Below are 27,744 nucleotides of genomic sequence, written 5' to 3'. Positions count from 1 at the left end.
ATGTCATTATGAGGTCACCGTCGAGTGCGGTCTGCGCATCACAGCCGACAAGCGTTTCTCCAGCTGCCTGGCAGAGCGCGCGGCTGAGTGTCGGGGCCCGGGGGACCCGCAGCGCTGTGTATTCTACTATTCCTATGGAGATCTCAATACAAATCGGCCCCCGACTCCGGGAAATGCCCGGACCCCAAACATAGCAGTAAAATACACGCGATTCACACTGCCCGTACCTGCACCAGGCGGCATCGTATGGCTGACAACCCGGGGTACAACCCACTGCGACAAATCCTCACCGCTGACAGTACTGCAGCACCCACTATTCTGCAGGAAACAGTCAGCAAGCCTGTATAAAGACATCTCCTATACAGCGAGTGCAGCTCTGGAGTATAATACAGGATGTAACTCAGGATCAGTAATGTAATGTTTGTACACAGTGACTGCACCAGCAGAATAGTGAGTGCAGCTCTGGGGTATAATACAGGATGTAACTCAGGATCAGTAATGTATGTACACAGTGATTGCACCAGCAGAATAGTGAGTGCAGCTCTGGGGTATAATACAGGAGGTAACTCAGGATCAGTAATGTATGTACACAGTGACTGCACCAGCAGAATAGTGAGTGCAGCTCTGGAGTATAATACAGGATGTAACTCAGGATCAGTAATGTAATGTATGTACACAGTGACTGCACCAGCAGAATAGTGAGTGCAGCTCTGGAGTATAATACAGGATGTAACTCAGGATCAGTAATGTAATGTATGTACACAGTGACTGCACCAGCAGAATAGTAAGTGCAGCTCTGGGGTATAATACAGGATGTAACTCAGGATCAGTAATGTAATGTATGTACACAGTGACTGCACCAGCAGAATAGTGAGTGCGGCTCTGGGGTATAATACAGGATGTAACTCAGGATCAGTAATGTAATGTATGTACACAGTGACTGCACCAGCAGAATAGTGAGTGCAGCTCTGGGGTATAATACAGGATGTAACTCAGGATCAGTAATGTAATGTATGTACACAGTGATTGCACCAGCAGAATAGTGAGTGCAGCTCTGGGGTATAATACAGGATGTAACTCAGGATCAGTAATGTAATGTATGTACACAGTGACTGCACCAGCAGAATAGTGAGTGCAGCTCTGGGGTATAATACAGGATGTAACTCAGGATCAGTAATGTATGTACACAGTGATTGCACCAGCAGAATAGTGAGTGCAGCTCTGGGGTATAATACAGGAGGTAACTCAGGATCAGTAATGTGATGTATGTACACAGTGATTGCACCAGCAGAATAGTGAGTGCAGCTCTGGAGTATAATACAGGAGGTAACTCAGGATCAGTAATGTAATGTATGTACACAGTGACTGCACCAGCAGAATACTGAGTGCAGCTCTGGGGTATAATACAGGATGTAACTCAAGATCAGTAATGTATGTACACAGTGACTGCACCAGCAGAATAGTGAGCGCAGCTCTGGGGTGTAATACAGGATGTAACTCAGGATCAGTAATGTAATGTATGTACACAGTGACTGCACCAGCAGAATACTGAGTGCAGCTCTGGGGTATAATACAGGATGTAACTCAGGATCAGTAATGTGATGTATGTACACAGTGACTGCACCAGCAGAATACTGAGTGCAGCTCTGGGGTATAATACAGGAGGTAACTCAGGATCAGTAATGTAATGTATGTACACAGTGACTGCACCAGCAGAATAGTGAGTGCAGCTCTGGGGTATAATACAGGAGGTAACTCAGGATCAGTAATGTAATGTATGTACACAGTGACTGTACCAGCAGAATAGTGAGTGCAGCTCTGGAGTATAATACAGGAGGTAACTCAGGATCAGTAATGTAATGTATGTACACAGTGACTGCACCAGCAGAATAGTGAGCGCAGCTCTGGGGTATAATACAGGATGTAACTCAGGATCAGTAATGTAATGTATGTACACAGTGACTGCACCAGCAGAATAGTGAGTGCAGCTCTGGGGTATAATACAGGATGTAACTCAGGATCAGTAATGTATGTACACAGTGATTGCACCAGCAGAATAGTGAGTGCAGCTCTGGGGTATAATACAGGAGGTAACTCAGGATCAGTAATGTGATGTATGTACACAGTGATTGCACCAGCAGAATAGTGAGTGCAGCTCTGGAGTATAATACAGGAGGTAACTCAGGATCAGTAATGTATGTACACAGTGACTGCACCAGCAGAATACTGAGTGCAGCTCTGGGGTATAATACAGGATGTAACTCAAGATCAGTAATGTATGTACACAGTGACTGCACCAGCAGAATAGTGAGCGCAGCTCTGGGGTGTAATACAGGATGTAACTCAGGATCAGTAATGTAATGTATGTACACAGTGACTGCACCAGCAGAATACTGAGTGCAGCTCTGGGGTATAATACAGGATGTAACTCAGGATCAGTAATGTGATGTATGTACACAGTGACTGCACCAGCAGAATACTGAGTGCAGCTCTGGGATATAATACAGGATGTAACTCAGGATCAGTAATGTGATGTATGTACACAGTGACTGCACCAGCAGAATACTGAGTGCAGCTCTGGGGTATAATACAGGATGTAACTCAGGATCAGTAATGTAATGTATGTACACAGTGACTGCACCAGCAGAATAGTGAGTGCAGCTCTGGGGTATAATACAGGAGGTAACTCAGGATCAGTAATGTAATGTATGTACACAGTGACTGTACCAGCAGAATAGTGAGTGCAGCTCTGGAGTATAATACAGGATGTAACTCAGGATCAGTAATGTAATGTATGTACACAGTGACTGCACCAGCAGAATAGTGAGTGCAGCTCTGGGGTATAATACAGGATGTAACTCAGGATCAGTAATGTAATGTATGTACACAGTGACTGCACCAGCAGAATAGTGAGCGCAGCTCTGGAGTAGAATAGAATACAGGAGGAAACTCTGGAACTGCTTGGTGTATGGAGATGTCTCCCGGTGTGGACGTCAGCCGAGCATGCTGGGAATTGTAGTTTAATCTTAGCTGATGACCATCTGATTGACCCTCAGTCTTATGTTGATCCTGCAGTGTGATTTTGATATGTTGGTGTGGGGCCCACAAGACCAGTGCCCTCCTCATACTGGTCTGTACTGGTGAGCGCTCGGCTGGTGTGAGTCGGGGACACGGCCTCCTGCTCCGGTTTCAGCTCAGATGTGTAGATGTTCGTTGGCTCTGACTCCAGGGTCTTGGCATGTTGGCCGGGGGGCTGCACCTGTGCCTCCCTGATAGAATTTCACTGCTTATACCTGATCGGGTCGGCTGCCGTCATTTTGGGACGCGACAATCATTCTGCGGTCAGTAACAGATGCTGCTATTAGATGAGGACGAAGCAGAGATACAGCAGAATGCCAAGTGTTCAGCGGCATGGTGGAACGCCGACACTCGGGGTACGGGGTGATGACGCCGACACTCGGGGTACGGGGTGATGACGCCGACACTCGGGGTACGGGGTGATGACGCCGACACTCGGGGTACGGGGTGATGACGCCGACACTCGGGGTACGGGGTGATGACGCCGACACTCGGGGTACGGGGTGATGACGCCGACACTCGGGGTACGGGGTGATGACGCCGACACTCGGGGTACGGGGTGATGACGCCGACACTCGGGGTACGGGGTGATGACGCCGACACTCGGGGTACGGGGTGATGACGCCGACACTCGGGGTACGGGGTGATGACGCCGACACTCGGGGTACGGGGTGATGACGCCGACACTCGGGGTACGGGGTGATGACGCCGACACTCGGGGTACGGGGTGATGACGCCGACACTCGGGGTACGGGGTGATGACGCCGACACTCGGGGTACGGGGTGATGACGCCGACACTCGGGGTACGGGGTGATGACGCCGACACTCGGGGTACGGGGTGATGACGCCGACACTCGGGGTACGGGGTGATGACGCCGACACTCGGGGTACGGGGTGATGACGCCGACACTCGGGGTACGGGGTGATGACGCCGACACTCGGGGTACGGGGTGATGACGCCGACACTCGGGGTACGGGGTGATGACGCCGACACTCGGGGTACGGGGTGATGACGCCGACACTCGGGGTACGGGGTGATGACGCCGACACTCGGGGTACGGGGTGATGACGCCGACACTCGGGGTACGGGGTGATGACGCCGACACTCGGGGTACGGGGTGATGACGCCGACACTCGGGGTACGGGGTGATGACGCCGACACTCGGGGTAATGACGCTGAGTCTCTGAACAGGATTCTGACGCTGATTGTCAGGTTTCAGGATTACCGGGGACGATGTCGCCGACGCTCTGGGCATCGGGACGATGATCTGGGTATTGGGGGACCATGTGTTGGATCTTTACTTATTGGGGGTTTTCTCTTCCGTTGCTTGTGATGAGTTATTCTTTGTGTTAATGGGGCAGTTTTGCTCCTTTAACCCTTCGTTGGGCGCCCATGTGCCGCATGCCAGCAGTGTGGGTTGAGGCCGCGCAGGCTCGGCTCTACCATGTGGTTGCTGTTATGTCGGCTCGCTCGTCTCCGGGGGGATTTGTGCGGTTTCCAGACATCGCTTTAGCACATTCCTCAAATACCCACAAAAGCCGTTATGTAAAATCTCATCAGTGGCAACCACATCAAACCCCGCCGCCGGCATCGCCCCCATCCCCTGCTGCCTCGCCACCGCTGCTCCTTACGTGTTGTTACGAAGGGCTGAAGCGCTGTGACCGTGGGACGGCGTCCGCCTCATCTCCCGCTGAGATCTACGGGGCGCCGTCATCCCATTACTACGCGCTCAGGTCCGTCCGGCAGCTAAGGGCATTCAGGTGCTATGTAGTGATGGGTCCTGCGGATGTTGGGGGTTGTCTTCCACCTCGTCACATTGGCCCCATGTGATGATCCTTTTTCGGAGCCACTTATGATCCGGTATCTTGCTCCCACAGGTATTTTGAAGGTGGCGTCTCCTCCGTGTATCTCTGGGATCTGGACCACGGATTTGCCGGAGTGATCCTTATCAAGAAAGCTGGGGATGGTTCAAAGAAGATCAAAGGATGCTGGGACTCCATCCACGTAGTGGAAGTGCAGGTAACGGCGCCCCCTGTGGCCACCCGGGGCACGTCTGGGCACGAGGCTGATCCCGGCTCACGTCTCGTCCTTGTCTTGGCAGGAGAAGTCGAGCGGCCGCACCGCTCATTACAAGCTGACCTCCACTGTGATGCTCTGGCTGCAGACAAACAAGAGCGGCTCCGGGACCATGAACCTGGGCGGCAGCCTGACCCGGCAGGTAAGTGACCGCCCGCAGCGCCAGCCACGGGGCGCTCCAGCCACGGGTCACGCCACCGCAGGGTTAAAATAGCCAGATTGTTTGCTTCTGTTTTTCATCAGAAACTTCTTTCTTTTAGATGGAAAAGGATGAGACCGTGAGCGACTCCTCCCCGCACATAGCAAATATCGGGCGGCTGGTGGAGGTGAGAAGGGGGCAGCTTGTTACCCACCGCAGAAATACTGCACCACAAAGGGAGACTGGGGGTCCCGGCACATGGAGAGATGAGGGGAGGCGCGGTCCCCGTACATGGAGAGACGAGGGGCGTCGCGGTCCCCGTACATGGAGAGATGAGGGGAGGCGCGGTCCCCGTACATGGAGAGACGAGGGGTGGCGCGGTCCCCGTACATGGAGAGACGAGGGGCGTCGCGGTCCCCATACATGGAGAGACGAGGGGCGTCGCGGTCCCCATACCTGGAGAGACGAGGGGCGTCGCGGTCCCCGTACATGGAGAGACGAGGGGCGTCGCGGTCCCCGTACCTGAAGCAACGAGGGGCGTCGCGGTCCCCGTACATGGAGAGACGAGGGGCGTCGCGGTCCCCGTACATGGAGAGACGAGGGGCGTCACGGTCCCCGTAAATGGAGAGACGAGGGGTGTCGCGGTCCCCGTAAATGGAGAGACCAGGGGCCATCGCGGTCCCCGTACAGAGAGACTGGGAGAGTTTCCCACCCTGAAGTCATGATTGTGTATCTTGATATATTCGGCCCTGGCAGCTCCTGTCAGTTTCGGACCCTCGCGCCTGCAGACGTCTTTCTTTTGGGTTTTGTCTCCTTTTCTTCTTTTGTTCAATAATCTTTGGGTTTTTTTCCTCTCAGGATATGGAGAACAAAATCAGGAGCACCCTCAACGAGATTTATTTCGGGAAAACCAAGGACATAGTCAACGGGCTCAGGTACCTTACCGCACCCCATGTGGTCACTTACTCCCCGGCCGCAGGATGATCCTCGCAACCATTAACTGTGTCCTGCAGTCACTGCCATCATTGTGGCTGTTCCCTCCGCAGTCATATCCATGCTTCTTCCGTCTTCTTTGTGTCCGTTCCCTCTTCTCCTCCACCTGTGTTTTCCTGCAGCTCTGTCCTCCTCCTCCCTGTTTTTCTCGCAGTCTCATGCCGCTTCTTCTCTCTCCTCCTCTTCCTCGCGTCCCTCGTCCTCTGCTCCCCTCTTTCCCTCGTGTTTGCTTGCAGTCTCATGCTGCTTCTTCTCTTTCCTTCTCTTCCTCGCGTCCCTCGTCCTCTGCTCCCCTCTCTCCCTTATGTTTGCTTGCAGTCTCATGCCGCTTCTTCTCTTCTCTTCCTCGCGTCCCTCGTCCTCTGCTCCCCTCTCTCCCTCGTGTTTGCTCGCAGTCTCATGCCGCTTCTTCTCTCCTCTTCCTTGCGTCCCTCGTCCTCTGCTTCCCTCTCTCCCTCGTGTTTGCTCGCAGTCTCTTGCCGCTTCTTCTCTCTCCTCCTCTTCCTTGCGTCCCTCGTCCTCTTCTCCCCTCTCTCCCTCGTGTTTGCTCGCAGTCTCATGCCGCTTCTTCTCTCCTCTTCCTCGCGTCCCTCGTCCTCTTCTCCCCTCTCTCCCTCGTGTTTGCTCGCAGTCTCATGCCGCTTCTTCTCTCCTCTTCCTTGCGTCCCTCGTCCTCTGCTTCCCTCTCTCCCTCGTGTTTGCTCGCAGTCTCATGCCGCTTCTTCTCTCCTCTTCCTTGCGTCCCTCGTCCTCTGCTTCCCTCTCTCCCTCGTATTTGCTCGCAGTCTCTTGCCGCTTCTTCTCTCTCCTCCTCTTCCTTGCGTCCCTCGTCCTCTGCTCCCCTCTCTCCCTCGTGTTTGCTCGCAGTCTCATGCCGCTTCTTCTCTCCTCTTCCTCGCGTCCCTCGTCCTCTGCTCCCCTCTCTCCCTCGTGTTTGCTCGCAGTCTCATGCCGCTTCTTCTCTCCTCTTCCTTGCGTCCCTCGTCCTCTGCTCCCCTCTCTCCCTCGTGTTTGCTCGCAGTCTCATGCCGTTTCTTCTCTCCTCTTCCTCCAGTCCCTCGTCCTCTGCTCCCCTCTCTCCCTCGTGTTTGCTCGCAGTCTCATGCCGCTTCTTCTCTCTCCTCCGCCGAACGCTGTAGATCTATAGACGCAATCCCCGACAACGTTAAGTTTAGGCAACTCCAGCGGGAGCTGTCTCAGGTGCTGACACAACGCCAGATCCTCCTGCAGCCCGATAACTAGTCCAGGTACCCGCTGCCCGTTGTCTGCCGACACCGCTCCCCTGACGCAGACCGGCGGTGTCCGCATGGTGTGCCCTGGGGGTGACATCACATTCTGCATGGCCGTGGGCGGCTCGCGTATCACCAGTGTTGTGCATGGCAGGATCGGACGAGCGCAGCGCGGACCCACCTGCGCTTGGGCACAGGCTTCTTAAAGGGATAGCGCTAGTATTCTCAGCTTCTCGCGCCCGCTGTGCATAGATGTGGGGGCACTTCTGGGGACGGCGTCTGCACGGAGTGACTAATCCCAGTGTGGCGTTTACGCATGAAATCTAACGCCATGTAGTGTGGGGAATGGGCTGCGGATATCACCGGGGGAGGGGATTGTTCCTATTCTAGGTACATTGATATGTCGAGGGATGGCGTATGATACAGAGAGCCCCTCGTAGTACAGTAGACGCTGATGGGGCCCGGCCCCCTATTAGTCAGAGCAGTGATTGGTTTCAGTGGCTGTCAGGTGACGCTTTACGTCACTGCTGCGAGAGAGCCGAGCTCCGCACTGATTACGGGGCATTTTCTGCTGCCGGCCTTGTACATTAGGCCTTTCTGGACCTTTCCGGTGTTTCCGTCCCGCGCTGTTTTCAAGATCTCAGCTCGCTCTTGGCAAATGGAAATGCTAAGTGTTCACGTCCCGAAGCCAAACACGCGTTCAGAACTAGTCCTTCCCGCAGCTGAGGGTTTGTTACCGTTGTATCTGTGAGCGAAGGGCTGAATCAGACGATTGTCCTGTCTGGGTGGAATTGTAACAAACCTGCAGCCGAGAGAATATAAATAAATATACAAGGGATCATTCCCTTCCCTGACGGTAAGCATTAGAAGGTGGGAAAGTGATCATATAATGACAGATGTCCTGACAGTGGGACGGACCGGATTTACCCCCAAATATGCCGCCAGTCACACACTGCCCCTGCCGGCCGCCATTAGAGGACAGATGAGTCCTTGCTCCTGTATGAATGATGAGTGGCCTCTTCTCTCTGGGGTGCGGTGACTGGTGGGTAACTCACAGCGCCCCCCGGAGGATGAGGCAGACCACAGAGGACTGTGATAACCAAAGAACCTGTATGAGAGAGGTCCGTCTGTGAGCACAGCGTCCGGCAGGTGAAGCCAGCGGAATAATGATTTCATAAAGGAAAATGACGTAAATGCTGCGAGTTCTGGAGGTGAATTGTCGTCACATTTCTATACTTTCCCTGATTGACCTTGGACACAAACAATTTAGTCTGTGACTCGTCAGGTGAGGTGGGGACGTGGTGGCGTGACCTAATGGGGGAGAAGAGGCAGCGTGACCCGACAGTGGAGGGGAGGAGATGACGTGACCCATCGGGCGAGGGAAGGAGGCGGTGTGACCCGACAGTGGAAGGGAGGAGATGGCGTGACCCATCGGGCGAGGGAAGGAAGCGGCGTGACCCGACAGTGGAGGGGATGAGATGGCGTGACCCATCGGGCGAGGGGAGGAGGCGGCGTGACCCAATGGGGGAGGGAAGGAGGTGGCGTGACTGTCAGAGGAGGAGGCGGCGTGAGTTGTCGGGCGAGGGAAGGAGGCGGTGTGACCCGACAGTGGAGGGGAGGAGATGGCGTGACCCATCGGGCGAGGGGAGGAGGTGGCTTGACCTGATGGGGGGAGAAGAGGAGGCAGCGTGACCCGTCGGGCGAGGGAAGGAGGCGGTGTGACCCGACAGTGGAGGGGAGGAGATGGCATGACCCATCGGGCGAGGGGAGGAGGCGGCGTGACTGTCAGGGGAGGAGGTGGCGTGAGTTGTCGGGCGAGGTGAGGAGGCGGTGTGACCCGACAGTGGAGGGGAGGAGATGGCGTGACCCATCGGGCGAGGGGAGGAGGTGGCTTGACCTGATGGGGGGAGAAGAGGAGGCAGCGTGACCCGTCGGGCGAGGGAAGGAGGCGGTGTGACCCGACAGTGGAGGGGAGGAGATGGCATGACCCATCGGGCGAGGGGAGGAGGCGGCGTGACCCAATGGGGGAGGGAAGGAGGTGGCGTGACTGTCAGGGGAGGAGGTGGCGTGAGTTGTCGGGCGAGGTGAGGAGGCGGCGTGACCCAATGGGGGAGGGAAGGAGGTGGCGTGACTGTCAGGGGAGGAGGCGGCGTGAGTTGTCGGGCGAGGGGAGGAGGCGGCGTGACCCAATGGGGGAGGGAAGGAGGTGGCGTGACTGTCAGAGGAGGAGGCGGCGTGAGTTGTCGGGCGAGGGAAGGAGGCGGTGTGACCCGACAGTGGAGGGGAGGAGATGGCGTGACCCATCGGGCGAGGGGAGGAGGCGGCGTGACCCAATGGGGGAGGGAAGGAGGTGGCGTGACTGTCAGGGGAGGAGGCGGCGTGAGTTGTCGGGCGAGGGGAGGAGGCGGCGTGACCCAATGGGGGAGGGAAGGAGGTGGCGTGACTGTCAGGGGAGGAGGCGGCGTGAGTTGTCGGGCGAGGGGAGGAGGCGGCGTGAGTTGTCGGGCGAGGGGAGGAGGCGGCGTGAGTTGTCGGGCGAGGGGAGGAGGCGGCGTGAGTTGTCAGGCGAGGGGAGGAGGCGGCGTGAGTTGTCGGGCGAGGGGAGGAGGCGGCGTGAGTTGTCGGGCGAGGGGAGGAGGCGGCGCGAGTTGTCGGGCGAGGGGAGGAGGCGGCGCGAGTTGTCGGGCGAGGGGAGGAGGCGGCGCGAGTTGTCGGGCGAGGGGAGGAGGCGGCGTGAGTTGTCGGGCGAGGGGAGGAGGCGGCGTGAGTTATCGGGCGAGGGGAGGAGGCGGCGTGAGTTGTCGGGCGAGGGGAGGAGGCGGCGTGAGTTGTCGGGCGAGGGGAGGAGGCGGCGTGAGTTGTCGGGCGAGGGGAGGAGGCCGTGTGTTGTCGGGCGAGGGGAGGAGGCGGTGTGTGTTGTTGGGCGAGGGGAGGAGGCGGTGTGTTGTCGGGCGAGGGGAGGAGGCGGCGTGAGTTGTCGGGCGAGGGGAGGAGGCGGTGTGCTGTCGGGCGAGGGGAGGAGGCGGCGTGAGTTGTCGGGCGAGGGGAGGAGGCGGTGTGTTGTCGGGCGAGGGGAGGAGGCGGCGTGAGTTGTCGGGGGAGGAGGCGGTGTGTGTTGTCGGGCGAGGGGAGGAGGCGAGTGACCTCCTTGATACATGCGATAGGACGAATGTACAGCCTGGTACCAGCGATGCCCTCTGGGGGCCCAGTGGAGCAGCGGTTTGAGAGGCGGCGGCTCCGCCCGTTTTTCGCCGTCTTCCCTCATGCTGTGCCTCTCTCTCGCCCCCTGCAGGTCTGTCCAGACGTTAGCTGACAAATCTAAACAGGAGGCTTTGAAGAGCGACTTAGTGGAGGCTCTGAAGAGGAAGCAGCAATGTTAAATGTCCTCCCCTCATACCCCCCTTTCATTTCTTATGGTCCCCATCAGTCCCCTTCTTTCTGGTTATTTTTGCCCCCTCCTCGCCCGTCTGTCGCCCCGTCTGCATCACGTACATAGCCATTCAGCACCGTCTGCCCCTTTGAATAACGCTGTATGAACCCACCACCGTCTGAGGCTCGCCCCCCGCGTTACCCCGTTATATACTGCACACCCCTCTCCGCCCTCCGCAGCAATGGCTACCTCCTATCGGAGAATGGATGGATCTGTCCGGAGGGTGGAAGAAGAGACTTGATGTTTTCATCATGGGATCCGCGGCCCCGACTTCTGCTCCCGATACTCAGTTTTCCTGGTGACTGTCTGGGGAATGCGTAGGGTTTATTTTCCCCCATTTTTTTGTTTTTTTTTGTTATATATATATTTTTTGTAAAGCTTTAAGTCTTCTATGAGCCTTCCTGTACTAACAATAAAATGATTCTAAATATCCGTCTGACTCCGGAATATCAGTCACTGACAGGTGAAATCTACAGGAGCTGCAGTCGCCTCCTCCGGAGCTGCGCTCACAAGTCTGCTGCTTTCCTGTTGGCCACATCTCGCTGCTGCCACCTGCTGGTTACAAGGCTGCGGTGCGGAGCCTGGTGTCAACACCACTACTCCCATCACGATGCATCCACCAATTACAGGATCTCTGCTTGCTTTCAGCAAATAGAAACCTCCGGATATTAAATACTGGTTCCTCTGCACAAGTCGCAGCTATAGAAGAGACGATTAGTGACCATTATGGATGGCGTGCCACTGTCCTGTGGACCAAGGGGAGCAAAGTCTAAAGTCGCTTTGTATTTGGGGTCTTCTGTTCCAACAGCCAGAAATACGAGACCACCAGTCGGGTTGGGGCAGAATTAGAGAACGTCGGAGGAGGTTCTGCCCCCTGGTGGTCACTGGGAGCTACAGCTGCCAGATTACATCTAATACTGGACCCCAAAAATCTCTCATACCCCACAAGGTCTGGGACCAGATTGCACACTAATATATAATTTTATGTAGCACCTACATACTCGGCAGCACTTTACATTTATAAATATATTTACATCCACACACTTTTTGTTTTAATCACTTTTATTCCAAGGTGGAAAGAACAAAAAATATATATTTTTGGCATTGGCCCTTTTTTTTTTTTTCAATGGCTCAATACCGACGATTATCAAATCTGCCCGTTTATATCTTTCCAATATTACATAGATGTATCTTATTTTTCTTTTATAAATAGTTATTAAATTAACTTTTTTTTTTTTTTTTTTTTTGGTCCTTGCAGGGGACTGACCACCCAATTCGCTGACCACCCCTAGGCGGCCGGTCAGCGCCTCCGGCCTAATGACTGAGATGGACGTAAGTGCCGTCATCAGGCCTCCGGCTACCACTGCAGGCCATAAATACCCCAGTATGATGGCTGCTAATTGTGACCCCCCACCTCTAACCACATGGATGTGTGAGGGGGTCGCTGAATGTGACACAAGGGGTTAATCCTGCAACATTAAGATTTGCTGCTAAGTGCCAGACTATCAGATCTGCTGGTTTTCTGCTCCAGTTTTGTTCATGCAAATTCTGCCATTTTCAGATTATTGGATGCCGGATCACAGGAAATACAAAATAAATAGAACTGTTAACCCAACAGAAACCGAACGTAGCAGAGAGATTGTTTTCCTTTTAAAATAAGATTAAATCCCTTTTAACTGTATCACTTTCTGGTGCGGGGGTCCGGGAATCATTGTCCTGGTGCGAGGGTCCGGGAATCATTGTCCTGGTGCGGAGCAGCACAGAGCGGGGGTCCGGGAATCATTGTCCTGGTGCGGGGGTTCGGGAATCATTGTCCTGGTGCGGGGGTCCAGGAATCATTGTCCTGGTGCGGAGCAGCACAGAGCGGGGGTCCGGGAATCATTGTTCTGGTGCGGGGGTCCGGGAATCATTGTCCTGGTGCGGAGCAGCACAGAGCGGGGGTCCGGGAATCATTGTCCTGGTGCGGGGGTCCGGGAATCATTGTCCTGGTGCGGAGCAGCACAGAGCGGGGGTCCGGGAATCATTGTCCTGGTGCGGGGGTTCGGGAATCATTGTCCTGGTGCGGGGGTCCAGGAATCATTGTCCTGGTGCGGAGCAGCACCGGGAATCATTGTCCTGGTGCGGAGCAGCACAGAGCGGGGGTCCGGGAATCATTGTCCTGGTACAGAGCGGGGGTCCGGGAATTATTGTCCTAATGCGGCGCAGCACAGAGCGGAGTCCGGGAGTCATTGTCCTGGTGCGGAGCAGCACCGGGAATCATTGTCCTGGTGCGGAGCAGCACAGAGCGGGGGTCCGGGAATCATTGTTCTGGTGCGGGGGTCCGGGAATCATTGTCCTGGTGCGGAGCAGCACAGAGCGGGGGTCCGGGAATCATTGTCCTGGTGCGGGGGTTCGGGAATCATTGTCCTGGTGCGGGGGTCCAGGAGTCATTGTCCTGGTGCGGAGCAGCACCGGGAATCATTGTCCTGGTGCGGAGCAGCACAGAGCGGGGGTCCGGGAATCATTGTCCTGGTACAGAGCGGGGGTCCGGGAATCATTGTCCTGGTACAGAGCGGGGGTCCGGGAATTATTGTCCTAATGCGGCGCAGCACAGAGCGGGGTCCGGGAGTCATTGTCCTGGTGCGGAGCAGCACCGGGAATCATTGTCCTGGTGCGGAGCAGCACAGAGCGGGGGTCCGGGAATCATTGTCCTGGTACAGAGCGGGGGTCCGGGAATTATTGTCCTAATGCGGCGCAGCACAGAGCGGGGTCCGGGAGTCATTGTCCTGGTGCGGAGCAGCACCGGGAATCATTGTCCTGGTGCGGAGCAGCACAGAGCGGGGGTCCGGGAATCATTGCGTTTGGTCGTTTTATCCCTTCTGTATCTTCCCGAGCGAACGGCCGTAAAGCAGTTGTCGTCTAATCATGTCGAAATCTTAAATATTCCCTTGTGCGAAATTATAAAAAAAATATATATTTGTTACTAAATTTGTTAAGAAATGGTCCATAATAAAGTAAAAAAAAAAAAAAAAAAATCCCCCAAATGTTCCACTGGAGGATCCGATGCAAGTGACTGAAAGGATTAAATAATTTTAAAATGTCTATTAAAAAAAATAAAGTGGTAATGAAATCAGTGAGGAAGCCGGGGGCTGTAAACTCGTCCTCAGGTGGAGGAGCCCCGCTTGTCTGCCTGCAGGAGTGGTTCTCGTTCCCGTGTCGTTGATCCGTAAGAATTTTTCACCCCAAACACAAAGAATTGTGTAATTATCTGCTCAGAAGTCAAGAAAAACTTACCGTATATGTATATATATTTTTTTACAGTCATTTCTTAAGTTTATGAACTTATTTTGTTATATTATTTAACAGTTTGTTATTGCCACTAGAGGGCGCACTATTGGCTTCTGCTATATAAGGTCTCTGCATTCTGTCCCTGATCCTCGGGCAGGCGCCCGCCTCTGCATTCTGTCCCCGGCCCTCGGGCAGGCGCCCACCTCTGCATTCTGTCCCTGATCCTCGGGCAGGCGCCCACCTCTGCATTCTGTCCCTGATCCTCGGGCAGGCGCCCGCCTCTGCATTCTGTCCCTGATCCCCGGGCAGGCACCCACCTCTGCATTCTGTCCTCGGCCCTCGGGCAGGCGCCCACCTCTGCATTCTGTCCCTGATCCTCGGGCAGGCGCCCACCTCTGCATTCTGTCCCTGATCCTCGGGCAGGCGCCCGCCTCTGCATTCTGTCCCTGATCCCCGGGCATGCACCCACCTCTGCATTCTGTCCTCGGCCCTCGGGCATGCACCCACCTCTGCATTCTGTCCTCGGCCCTCGGGCAGGAGCCCGCCTCTGCATTCTGACCCCGGCCCTCGGGCAGGAGCCCGCCTCTGCATTCTGTCCCTGATCCTCGGGCAGGCGCCCGCCTCTGCATTCTGTCCCCGACCCTCGGGCAGGCGCCCGCCTCTGCATTCTGTCCCTGATCCCCGGGCAGGCACCCACCTCTGCATTCTGTCCCTGATCCTCGGGCAGGAGCCCGCCTCTGCATTCTGTCCCTGATCCTCGGGCAGGCGCCCGCCTCTGCATTCTGTCCCTGATCCCCGGGCAGGCACCCACCTCTGCATTCTGTCCTCGGCCCTCGGGCAGGAGCCCGCCTCTGCATTCTGACCCCGGCCCTCGGGCAGGAGCCCGCCTCTGCATTCTGTCCCTGATCCTCGGGCAGGCGCCCGCCTCTGCATTCTGTCCCTGATCCTCGGGCAGGCACCCGCCTCTGCATTCTGTCCCTGATCCTCGGGCAGGAGCCCGCCTCTGCATTCTGTCCCTGATCCTCGGGCAGGCGCCCGCCTCTGCATTCTGTCCCTGATCCTCGGGCAGGCACCCACCTCTGCATTCTGTCCTCGGCCCTCGGGCAGGCGCCCGCCTCTGCATTCTGTCCCTGATCCTCGGGCAGGAGCCCGCCTCTGCATTCTACCTCCCACTCAGCTGTACTCCGCACACACAGTAAAGGATACGATGACGTCCAGGCACATGACGCCCAGGCTCCCGATCAGCCACGACACGTGGTGCAGGATGTAGTTGGCCTCGGACTGGCCGTGGTCGGGGTTCTTCAGCAGGATGCTCAGGCCGTACGTCAGGTTGCCCACAATCACCATACAGAAGAGGGACAGCGCCAGCCCTTCAGTCGATCGTCTCCGGAACTACAAACACCAGAAAGACCAGGCTAACGCGCTGCTCTGCGTCTCCATAATAAACTTAAGTTTCACTTCTTTTCTGCTTCCAATATCCCTGCTTGCTGTCAGCGCACAGAACAGACTGAGGGCCAATCCTTGTAATTTTTGATACAGCTGAGGATTTGTTACATTGTATCAGTCTCGGCACAAACCTCAATCCTGTCCTAATTGTTACAATATATCAGCCTGGACGCAACTGTAGCAAACCTTCTGCTGTGAGGAGTATTCTATCAAAGATTTTGGGGACCTCTTGATGTAAAAGGGGGGGGGGGGGGAAATCATAGAAAAACCTATAAAATCCAACATTTATTTAAAAAAAAATATGCGAAGGTGGTAAAAGGTATATAAAAGAATGATTCAGCCATTCCTCCACTAGAGGGCGTCCCAGGTCTCTGCCTCACCACGTTTCGCCCTGCTGCTTCATCAGGGGCCCGATGTTCTGAGATCTTCATATCTGATGTTCCTCGGTGTCAGCTCATGTCTGTGTTGCTCCTACCCCGTCATTCCTTTATAAGCCCAAACCAGAGGTGTAGAGCGGCGATGTCAGTACCAGAAGCAGGGTCGGGTCAGTGCCAGAAGCAGGGTCGGGTCAGTGCCAGAAGCAGGATGGGGGCAGTGCCAGAAGCAGGGTCGGGGCAGTGCCAGAAGCAGGGTCGGGGCAGTGCCAGAAGCAGGGTCGGGGCAGTGCCAGAAGCAGGGTCGGGGCAGTGCCAGAAGCAGGGTCGGGGCAGTGCCAGAAGCAGGATCGTTGCAGTACCAGAAGCAGGGTCGGGGCAGTGCCAGAAGCAGGGTCGTTGCAGTACCAGAAGCAGGATCGGGTCAGTGCCAGAAGCAGGATCGTTGCAGTACCAGAAGCAGGGTCGGGGCAGTGCCAGAAGCAGGGTCGTTGCAGTACCAGAAGCAGGGTCGGGTCAGTGCCAGAAGCAGGATCGTTGCAGTACCAGAAGCAAGATCGGGGCAGTGCCAGAAGCAGGGTCGTTGCAGTACCAGAAGCAGGATCGGGTCAGTGCCAGAAGCAGGATCGGGTCAGTACCAGAAGCAGGGTCGGGGCAGTGCCAGAAGCAGGGTCGTTGCAGTACCAGAAGCAGGGTCGGGTCAATGCCAGAAGCAGGGTCGGGTCAATGCCAGAAGCAGGGTTGTTGCAGTACCAGAAGCAGGGTCGGGGCAGTGCCAGAAGCAGGGTCGGGGCAGTGCCAGAAGCAGGGTCGGGGCAGTGCCAGAAGCAGGGTCGGGGCAGTGCCAGAAGCAGGGTCGGGTCAGTGCCAGAAGCAGGGTCGGGTCAATGCCAGAAGCAGGGTCGTTGCAGTACCAGAAGCAGGGTCGGGTCAATGCCAGAAGCAGGGTCGGGTCAGTGCCAGAAGCAGGGTCGGGTCAGTGCCAGAAGCAGGGTCGGGTCAATGCCAGAAGCAGGGTCGTTGCAGTACCAGAAGCAGGGTCGGGTCAATGCCAGAAGCAGGGTCGGGTCAATGCCAGAAGCAGGGTCGGGGCAGTGCCAGAAGCAGGGTCGGGTCAATGCCAGAAGCAGGGTCGTTGCAGTACCAGAAGCAGGGTCGGGTCAATGCCAGAAGCAGGGTCTGGTCAATGCCAGAAGCAGGGTCGGGGCAGTGCCAGAAGCAGGGTCTGGTCAGTGCCAGAAGCAGGGTCTGGTCAGTGCCAGAAGCAGGGTCGGGTCAATGCCAGAAGCAGGGTCGGGTCAATGCCAGAAGCAGGGTCGGGGCAGTGCCAGAAGCAGGGTCGGGGCAGTGCCAGAAGCAGGGTCTGGTCAGTGCCAGAAGCAGGGTCGGGGCAGTGCCAGAAGCAGGGTCGGGGCAGTGCGTCCGGCAGGGTACAGCACCGATTAGAGGGTCCAGATATTGGGGTACATTGCTTCTGCACTGGTTTTTCTAGGATTCCCCACTGATTTAGACCTTACAAGTTGATTATTTTTCCACAATTTGCCTCTGAATATCCAGATCCGCTGACAACAAGCAGAGATCTTACAAATGTACAAAAGACTGTGTGCGAGCGGTGAGTTTCCCAGCATGCATCTGTAGCCCCCCGGCCACGAGCCCCTCACAGGACGGCCGGCTTACGTTGGTGACGATCTGCGGGACCCGGGAGCTGAGGTAAAACATGGAGGAGATGGATCCGATCACACATCCCACGATCTCCTGGGTGCTGAACGACTGAAATATAGAAATGGCGCCGGCGTTGAGCGAGGACAGCGGAGGAAGTCGCAAAGCTTTACAGAACGCCGTCCCTTTAAGGGAAACGTCCACCACTCACCTCTTCTCCCGCGTGGTCGGTGGACAGCAGGCGCCTGGCGCTCACTATGGCGGAGCCGTCCGCTGCAGCCGGAGGAGAGCCGCGCATCAGAGGCATCAGAGGCAGCAGAGCGGCAGAGCCGAGCAGAGCAAATCCGCAGACGGCATTTATCCGGAGCGACGCTGTGAAGGAGAGCGGGCAGCGTAATCAGGGGCCGCAGGGGCGGAGCTTAGCAATTACACAGAGACCCCCGACCCACTCACCGCTCGGCCCCCGGTTCCGGAGCTTGTAGTACACGTACAGAGAGAGCATGACGAGGTCGGCCATCACGTAATACACCGCCGTGTACGTCTGCGGAGGAGAGGAGAGGTGACGCCGGGGTCCGCTCACCGGGGGGTCCGCTCACCGGGGGGGCACACTCACCTGGATGGGCAGCTGATGGGACAGGAACGCCCCCACAAAGTTACAGCAGTCTCCGGCCAGCCACCCCAACAGGAACCAGATGGACAGCGCCTGGTCCATGTTCCCCGTCTTACAGGACTTGAAGTATTGTCTGGAAGAGAGAAGACACTGAGCGACTGGCGGCCATTACTGGGCGCACCGTGGAGTGGGGGTGGGTCACCCAACTTTCCAGAGACCCTGAATGTGCAGCGAAGCAAGCTGAAACACAACACTCTCTACCACACAGCAGGTATTCTAGTATTCTACTCAGGAACCAGGAGGCTCTGGATGAGCAGCAGTAGAAGCCGTGACATGACACGTTCTCCCTACTACTCGGGAACCAGGAGGCTCTGGATGAGCAGCAGTAGAAGCTGTGGCACTACCTCCCTACTACTCAGGAAACAGCAGGCGCTGGATGAGCAGCAGTAGAAGCCGTGACATGACGCGTTCTCCCTACCACTCGGGAACCAGGAGGCCCTGGATGAGCAGCCGTAGAAGCTGTGGCACGACCTCCCTACTACTCAGGAAACAGCAGGCTCTGGATGAGCAGCAGTAGAAGCTGTGGCATGACCTCCCTACTACTCAGGAAACAGCAGGCCCTGGATGAGCAGCAGTAGAAGCCGTGACACGACGCGTTCTCCCTATTACTCAGGAACCAGGAGGCACTGGATGAGCAGCAGTAGAAGTCGTGGCATGACACGTTCTCCCTACTACTCAGGAAACAGGAGGCCCTGGATGAGCAGCAGTAGAAGCCGTGACACGATACGTCCTCCCTATTACTCAGGAAACAGGCGGTCCTGGATGAGCAGCAGTAGAAGCCGTCACACGATACGTCCTCCCTATTTCTCAGGAAACAGGAGGCACTGGATGAGCAGCAGTAGAAGCCGTGACACGATACGTCCTCCCTATTACTCAGGAACCAGGAGGCCCTGGATGATCAGCAGTAGAAGCCATGACACGATACGTCCTCCCTATTACTCAGGAACCAGGAGGCTCTGGATGAGCCTCCGCTGCAGGGCAGGATATTGTGGTCAGACAGAGACATTGCTGGGTCAGCGTGCACGCGACACCCGTGGTCAGAGAAGCTCGGCGTCAGCTCCTGAGTCATCCATGTCGTCAGCACAAACCCAACATCCTGACTAATGGATATATATATATATATACTCACGGGAAGGAAGCCGCCATGAAGCACAAGATGGAGAAGAGGCCGAGGTAGATGCTGGCGAAGTCCCGGCCATCCGCCGCGCACTCGTGGAACACGCTCCACACCCACGCCGTGCCGTTCACACAGTCCGAGAAGTTCTGGGGTGGAGACGGATTCCCCAGCGCCCACATGCTGCACCCCTGTAAGAGAGCGGGGAGACGGGCCTCATACAAAGCTGCAGCTGCTCTACTCACACCCAGAGCTGCAAGCACAATCCTGCCGGTTCCCATCCAGCAGAATTCTGAGCGCAGCTCTGGAGGCAACTGCAGAATAAAGGCTGGAGCGTGCAGAGACGTCGTCCATGAGATGGCAGAGTGCAGCCCCCCGGTCCTGGACGGCAGCCACAGCTTTATAGTAAATGTCTCCACGGCGAACACGACAGCAGAATTATTGATGCAGCTTTGGATGTGACTGGAGTAAAAGTCTGCAGCAAAATGTGTGTAATATATGCGGAATATCGGCGCCGTATACGACAGATTCCAGGAGGGTCCACGGAGCTCATCCGTCCTGCACCCTACCCTACCCTACCCTACATGTGCTCCTCTGCGGCCCCCGATACTGCTCCTCTGTGGCCCCCGATACTGCTCCTCTGTGGCCCCCGATACTGCTCCTCTGTGGCCCCCGATACTGCTCCTCTGTGGCCCCCGATTCTGCTCCTCTGTGACCCCCGATTCTGCTCCTCTGTGGCCCCCGATACTGCTCCTCTGTGGCCCCCGATACTGCTCCTCTGTGGCCCCCGATACTGCTCCTCTGTGGCCCCCGATACTGCTCCTCTGTGACCCCCGATACTGCTCCTCTGTGGCCCCCGATACTGCTCCTCTGTGGCCCCCGATACTGCTCCTCTGTGACCCCCGATTCTGCTCCTCTGTGGCCCCCGATACTGCTCCTCTGTGGCCCCCGATACTGCTCCTCTGTGGCCCCCGATACTGCTCCTCTGTGGCCCCCGATACTGCTCCTCTGTGGCCCCCGATACTGCTCCTCTGTGGCCCCCGATACTGCTCCTCTGTGGCCCCCGATACTGCTCCTCTGTGGCCCCTGTATCTTTTCGCTGACATGATAATTATGATTCCAGTATCAGCCATCGGGGGGCGCTGGGATTCTATTGTGGAGCTAGAAAGTTTGTGAACCCTTCATAATTTTTCATTTCTTCATAAATTTGACCTAAAACTTCACACAAGTCCTAAAAGCTGATAAAGTCCGGTGAGTGCAACCAATGGGGCGACGCTCAGCGGTGAGCGGGCGACAGGTTATTTATAAAGAACAGAAATGATCGACATCTGAGCACAAACACATAAAGAGTCTGGACTCCGACAATCCAGATTCCTCCTGTGCAGAAATGGAGGAAACTGAAGAGCAGCTGGTCAAGAACACAGAACTCACAAAGGAACCCAAGGTCACGTCTCCGCAACTAAAGGCCTCGCTCACATCAGCTCATGTTACTGTTCACGCGTCCGCCGTCAGAGGAGCGTGGCAGGATCGCGGGAAGAAAGCCACTGCCACTACTAATGACCTTATAACGGACACTGAGTGCACAGTGGGGGGCACGCCGGACACCGAGCGCACGGGGGTAGGGGGACACCGGACACTGAGCCTCTGCGCTGTATATGGGGGGGTCTCTGTACCTCTGCGCTGTATATCGGGGTCTCTGTACCTCTGCGCTGTATATCGGGGTCTCTGTAGGTTCAAAGATTCAAAGAAGCTTTATTGGCAGGACCAAATACACATCAGTTTTGCCAAAGCAAGTGTATAGAGGCAATAGGGATAGGGACTGTGGGGATGTTGGGTAGGAGCTGTGGGGGAGGTGGATGGGGCAGATCCAGGTTGGGGGCTATAGTCCATGGCATCATAGTTCTCTTTCTCGCAGTCTATGACATTCGCTCACGTACCTCTGCGCTGTATATCGGGGGTCTCTGTACCTCTGCGCTGTATATCGGGGGTCTCTGTACCTCTGCGCTGTATATCGGGGGTCTCTGTACCTCTGCGCTGTATATCGGGGGTCTCTGTACCTCTGCGCTGTATATCGGGGGTCTCTGCACCTCTGCGCTGTATATCGGGGGTCTCTGCACCTCTGCGCTGTATATCGGGGGTCTCTGTACCTCTGCGCTGTATATCGGGGGTCTCTGTACCTCTGCGCTGTATATCGGGGGTCTCTGTACCTCTGCGCTGTATATCGGGGGTCTCTGTACCTCTGCGCTGTATATCGGGGGTCTCTGTACCTCTGCGCTGTATATCGGGGGTCTCTGTACCTCTGCGCTGTATATCGGGGGTCTCTGTACCTCTGCGCTGTATATCGGGGGGTCTCTGTACCTCTGCGCTGTATATCGGGGGTCTCTGTACCTCTGCGCTGTATATCGGGGGTCTCTGCACCTCTGCGCTGTATATCGGGGGTCTCTGCACCTCTGCGCTGTATATCGGGGGGTCTCTGTACCTCTGCGCTGTATATCGGGGGTCTCTGTACCTCTGCGCTGTATATCGGGGGTCTTGGTACCTCTGCGCTGTATATCGGGGGTCTCTGTACCTCTGCGCTGTATATCGGGGGTCTCTGTACCTCTGCGCTGTATATCGGGGGGTCTCTGTACCTCTGCGCTGTATATCGGGGGTCTCTGTACCTCTGCGCTGTATATCGGGGGTCTCTGCACCTCTGCGCTGTATATCGGGGGTCTCTGCACCTCTGCGCTGTATATCGGGGGGTCTCTGTACCTCTGCGCTGTATATCGGGGGTCTCTGTACCTCTGCGCTGTATATCGGGGGTCTCTGTACCTCTGCGCTGTATATTGGAGGGTCTCTGTACCTCTGCGCTGTATATCGGGGGGTCTCTGTACCTCTGCGCTGTATATCGGAGGGGGTCTCTGTACCTCTGCGCTGTATATCGGGGGTCTCTGTACCTCTGCGCTGTATATCGGAGGGTCTCTGTACCTCTGCGCTGTATATCGGGGGGTCTCTGTACCTCTGTGCTGTATATCAGGGGTCTCTGTACCTCTGCGCTGTATATCGGGGGTCTCTGCGCTGTATATCGGGGGGTCTCTGTACCTCTGCGCTGTATATCGGAGGGTCTCTGTACCTCTGCGCTGTATATCGGGGGGTCTCTGTACCTCTGCGCTGTATATCGGGGGTCTCTGTACCTCTGCGCTGTATATCGGGGGTCTCTGCGCTGTATATCGGGGGATCTCTGTACCTCTGCGCTGTATATCGGGGGTCTCTGTACCTCTGCGCTGTATATCGGGGGGTCTCTGTACCTCTGCGCTATATATCGGGGGTCTCTGTACCTCTGCGCTGTATATCGGGGGTCTCTGCGCTGTATATCGGGGGGTCTCTGTACCTCTGCGCTGTATATCGGGGGGGTCTCTGTACCTCTGCGCTGTATATCGGGGGTCTCTGTACCTCTGCGCTGTATATCGGGGGTCTCTGCACCTCTGCGCTGTATATCGGGGGTCTCTGTACCTCTGCGCTGTATATCGGGGGTCTCTGCGCTGTATATCGGGGGTGTCTGTACCTCTGCGCTGTATATTGGGGGTCTCTGCACCTTTGCACTGTATATCGGGGGTCTCTGCACCTCTGCGCTGTATATCGGGGGGGTCTCTGTACCTCTGCGCTTTATATCGGGGGGGTCTCTGTACCTCTGCGCTGTATATCGGGTGGTCTCTGTACCTCTGGCTGTATATCGGGGGTCTCTGTACCTCTGCGCTGTATATCGGGGGTCTCTGCGCTGTATATCGGGGGTCTCTGTACCTCTGCGCTGTATATCGGGGGTCTCTGCGCTGTATATCGGGGGTCTCTGTACCTCTGCGCTGTATATCGGGGGTCTCTGTACCTCTGCGCTGTATATCAGAGGGCTCTGTACCTCTGCGCTGTATATCGGGGGGGTCTCTGTGCTGTATATCGGGGGTCTCTGTACCTCTGCGCTGTATATCGGGGGTCTCTGTACCTCTGCGCTGTATATCGGGGGTCTCTGTACCTCTGCGCTGTATATCGGGGGTCTCTGTACCTCTGCGCTGTATATCGGGGGTCTCTGCACCTCTGCGCTGTATATCGGGGGTCTCTGCACCTCTGCGCTGTATATCGGGGGTCTCTGCACCTCTGCGCTGTATATCGGGGGTCTCTGCACCTCTGCGCTGTATATCGGGGGTCTCTGCACCTCTGCGCTGTATATCGGGGGTCTCTGCACCTCTGCGCTGTATATCGGGGGTCTCTGTACCTCTGCGCTGTATATCGGGGGGGTCTCTGTACCTCTACGCTGTATATCGGGGGTCTCTGTACCTCTGCGCTGTATATCGGGGGGGTCTCTGCACCTCTGCGCTGTATATCGGGGGTCTCTGCACCTCTGCGCTGTATATCGGGGGTCTCTGCACCTCTGCGCTGTATATCGGGGGTCTCTGTACCTCTGCGCTGTATATCGGGGGTCTCTGTACCTCTGCGCTGTATATCGGGGGGGTCTCTGTACCTCTGCGCTGTATATCGGGGGTCTCTGTACCTCTGCGCTGTATATCGGGGGTCTCTGTACCTCTGCGCTGTATATCGGGGGTCTCTGTACCTCTGCACTGTATATCAGAGGTCTCTGTACCTCTGCGCTGTATATCGGGGGGTCTCTGTACCTCTGCGCTGTATATCAGAGGTCTCTGCACCTCTGCGCTGTATATCGGGGGTCTCTGCACCTCTGCGCTGTATATCGGGGGTCTCTGCACCTCTGCGCTGTATATCGGGGGTCTCTGTACCTCTGCGCTGTATATCGGGGGTCTCTGTACCTCTGCGCTGTATATCGGGGGGGTCTCTGTACCTCTGCGCTGTATATCGGGGGGTCTCTGTACCTCTGCGCTGTATATCGGGGGTCTCTGTACCTCTGCGCTGTATATCGGGGGTCTCTGTACCTCTGCGCTGTATATCAGAGGTCTCTGTACCTCTGCGCTGTATATCGGGGGGTCTCTGTACCTCTGCGCTGTATATCAGAGGTCTCTGCACCTCTGCGCTGTATATCGGGGGGTCTCTGCACCTCTGCGCTGTATATCGGGGGTCTCTGCACCTCTGCGCTGTATATCGGGGGTCTCTGTACCTCTGCGCTGTATATCGGGGGTCTCTGCACCTCTGCGCTGTATATCGGGGGTCTCTGCACCTCTGCGCTGTATATCGGGGGTCTCTGCACCTCTGCGCTGTATATCGGGGGTCTCTGCACCTCTGCGCTGTATATCGGGGGTCTCTGCACCTCTGCGCTGTATATCGGGGGTCTCTGCACCTCTGCGCTGTATATCGGGGGTCTCTGCACCTCTGCGCTGTATATCGGGGGTCTCTGTACCTCTGCGCTGTATATCGGGGGTCTCTGTACCTCTGCGCTGTATATCGGGGGTCTCTGCACCTCTGCGCTGTATATCGGGGGTCTCTGCACCTCTGCGCTGTATATCGGGGGTCTCTGCACCTCTGCGCTGTATATCGGGGGTCTCTGCACCTCTGCGCTGTATATCGGGGGTCTCTGCACCTCTGCGCTGTATATCGGGGGTCTCTGCACCTCTGCGCTGTATATCGGGGGTCTCTGTACCTCTGCGCTGTATATCGGGGGTCTCTGCACCTCTGCGCTGTATATCGGGGGTCTCTGCACCTCTGCGCTGTATATCGGGGGTCTCTGTACCTCTGCGCTGTATATCGGGGGTCTCTGCACCTCTGCGCTGTATATCGGGGGTCTCTGCACCTCTGCGCTGTATATCGGGGGTCTCTGCACCTCTGCGCTGTATATCGGGGGTCTCTGTACCTCTGCGCTGTATATCGGGGGTCTCTGCACCTCTGCGCTGTATATCGGGGGTCTCTGCACCTCTGCGCTGTATATCGGGGGTCTCTGCACCTCTGCGCTGTATATCGGGGGTCTCTGCACCTCTGCGCTGTATATCGGGGGTCTCTGTACCTCTGCGCTGTTCCTCTCCTGCTCTGTCACTCGCCGGCTGTCTTTCTTCTTCTCTTTTGTTTTCCTCTTCACACGGTCACATGACCGCGGACGTCACATGACTCCAGCGCTAGCCCCGCCCCTCCAGCGGTGACCTCATCACTCGGGAATGCAGGGGGTGGTTAGCATTGTTTCCCTTTTCCTGTCACAGTCACATCAGCACTGCCCTCCCCGTTTTCTCACTTGGTTTCCCCCCCAACTCCTATAGAAGCTTCTGCCGTTGGGCTGATACCATAGACAGCAGAGGGGGGATGGTTACACACATTCGCCCCCTCCCCTCTACACATGGTCTCCTAGGTTACACACTTTAACTCTTTCCCTGTGGCCAAAAATCAGAAATATATATATTTTTAAAATGACTTTGTGACACTGTTTAATTTTTTTTTACTTTGCTGGCGACATAATTGAGGCTTTTTCCCTTGGTGGGGTGTAAGGGGGCGGCAGGGTTTCTATTTTCATTTTTTGCAGTTTTCTGTAGAATATTGTCATTGAGAACACCGGGGGGGTCACACAGATCCCACCGCTGCCGCTAATCATCAGGACAATTATGTAATTGAGTGATGGATGAGGCCGCGGCTTCCTCTGCTAGGCCGGATATTGGGGACAGTGAGCGTACGGTATATACACCTATAATGATATATATATATACTCCGGTACGGTCACTGCCAGCTCCATAATAACGAGGGAAGTACTAAACCTCACAGAAATGAGGGGAACTGAACACAGCACTAGGGAAGGGGAGACCCCTAGACAGATCTAACGTCACCTTTCTGCCCTATCATCCCTATATAGGCTCCGCACCTATCGCCGAGCAGGAACCTAACCTCTGCCTGACCCTGGCGATAAGCCCTACTTAGGGAATGACGAGGTGACACTAGTCGATCCTCACTACCACTAAAGACAGCTGGGATAGACGAACAAGGGGAACACTTAGCTTGAGGAGACTCAGGTAACACAGACGTCCTCCAGCAGCACCAAGGAGGAAGATAGCCGACTGCTATAGATCCAACCCTCAACACTGGGAATGGAAATCACCGGTGATTGCCAGCAGCAGGCAGGGAGATATATACACCCCGATCCTGGTGTGTCAAATAGAGCCGGGGGGGGAGGTTGCCACTCCTCGAGTCAAAAGGACACGGAAGACGCCTCCAAAGCCAATTGCAGAGATCTTCTGCATCCAGATGTGGTGTGACTGACTGCAGCCTCTGACACACCCGTGACAAGAACAATATGTCTTCCAGAACTGACAAAAGCCCAAACTCTGATTTAGCTCAATGCTACGCCCTCAAATCCCCCCTCGGTCAGCTTCTATGGGGAGAAGGTTCGGGTTATGGCCAGGGATGGGGTGAAGGTTCGGGTTATGGCCAGGGATGGGGAGAAGGTTCGGGTTATGGCCAGGGATGGGGTGAAGGTTTGGGTTATGGCCAGGGATGGGGGAGAAGGTTCGGATTATGGCCAGGGATGGGGAGAAGGTTCGGGTTATGGCCAGGGATGGGGAGAAGGTTCGGGTTATGGCCAGGGATGGGGAGAAGATTCGGGTTATGGCCAGGGATGGGGGGGGAAGGATCGGGTTATGGCCAGGGATGGGGTGGAGCTTCAGGTTATGGCCAGGGATGGGGTGGTTTGGGTTATGGCCAGGGATGGGGTGAAGGTTCGGGTTATGGCCAGGGATGGGGAGGTTTGGGTTATGGCCAGGGATGGGGAGAAGGTTCGGGTTATGGCCAGGGATGGGGAGAAGGTTCGGGTTATGGCCAGGGATGGGGGGAAGGTTCGGGTTATGGCCAGGGATGGGGAGAAGGTTCGGGTTATGGCCAGGGATGGGGAGAAGGTTCGGGTTATGGCCAGGGATAGGGGAGAAGGATCGGGTTATGGCCAGGGATGGGGTGGAGCTTCAGGTTATGGCCAGGGATGGGGTGGTTTGGGTTATGGCCAGGGATGGGGAGGTTTGGGTTATGGCCAGGGATGGGGGAGGTTTGGGTTATGGACAGGGATGGGGTGAAGGTTCGGGTTATGGCCAGGGATAGGGAGGTTTGGGTTATGGCCAGGGATGGGGGAGGTTTGGGTTATGGACAGGGATGGGGTGAAGGTTTGCGTTAGGGCCAGGGATGGGGTAAAGGTTCTGGTTATAACCAGGGATAAGGGAGGTTCGGGTTATGGCCAGGGATGGGGGGAAGGTTCACGTTATGGCCAGGGAAGAGGGAGAAGGTTCGGGTTATGACCAGGGATGGGGGGAGAAGGTTCGGGTTATGGCCAGAGATGGGGGGCAAGGTTCACGTTATGGCCAGGGATG

General features: G+C 56.1%; 2 protein-coding genes across 5 annotated transcripts in view; one reads left to right on the top strand and one right to left on the bottom strand.

Annotated features, from left to right (window-relative positions):
- The window catches only part of CAPZB (capping actin protein of muscle Z-line subunit beta), a 32,218-nt gene extending 20,839 nt beyond the window's left edge, over positions 1-11,379 (top strand). The window contains exons 5-10 of one of the 2 annotated variants that reach the window (XM_069741885.1): positions 4,958-5,099; positions 5,182-5,298; positions 5,417-5,482; positions 6,154-6,230; positions 7,428-7,535; positions 10,810-11,379. In XM_069741885.1, coding sequence (XP_069597986.1) covers positions 4,958-5,099; positions 5,182-5,298; positions 5,417-5,482; positions 6,154-6,230; positions 7,428-7,530 — 505 coding nt within the window. In that variant the 3' untranslated portion in view covers positions 7,531-7,535; positions 10,810-11,379. The remainder of the gene's footprint in view (positions 1-4,957; positions 5,100-5,181; positions 5,299-5,416; positions 5,483-6,153; positions 6,231-7,427; positions 7,536-10,809) is intronic. The other variant, XM_069741886.1, reaches the window with a different exon arrangement.
- Positions 11,380-11,991: 612 nt separating this feature from the next.
- Positions 11,992-26,862, bottom strand: SLC66A1 (solute carrier family 66 member 1). Of its 3 annotated transcripts, none has more exons than XM_069742687.1 (8): positions 25,416-26,862; positions 19,493-19,668; positions 18,307-18,436; positions 18,147-18,234; positions 17,905-18,065; positions 17,712-17,804; positions 15,421-15,606; positions 11,992-14,194 (listed from the first exon to the last, which is right to left on the bottom strand). In XM_069742687.1, the coding sequence occupies exons 2-8, from the start codon at positions 19,657-19,659 to the stop codon at positions 14,090-14,092; spliced, it is 930 nt and encodes a 309-aa protein (XP_069598788.1). In that variant the 5' UTR covers positions 19,660-19,668; positions 25,416-26,862; the 3' UTR covers positions 11,992-14,089. The 3 variants fall into 3 exon arrangements, with proteins under 3 accessions (XP_069598788.1, XP_069598789.1, XP_069598787.1); XM_069742688.1 differs by lacking the exon at positions 25,416-26,862 and adding an exon at positions 21,535-21,576; XM_069742686.1 differs by lacking the exon at positions 25,416-26,862 and having other exon boundaries at positions 19,493-21,154.
- Positions 26,863-27,744: the final 882 nt, after the last annotated feature.

The sequence above is a fragment of the Ranitomeya imitator genome, chromosome 10 (assembly GCF_032444005.1).
Source record: "Ranitomeya imitator isolate aRanImi1 chromosome 10, aRanImi1.pri, whole genome shotgun sequence".
NCBI lineage: Eukaryota > Metazoa > Chordata > Amphibia > Anura > Dendrobatidae > Ranitomeya > Ranitomeya imitator.
The sequence above is the reverse complement of the archived record's forward strand: the minus strand, read 5'-3'. Positions and strand labels throughout refer to the sequence as shown.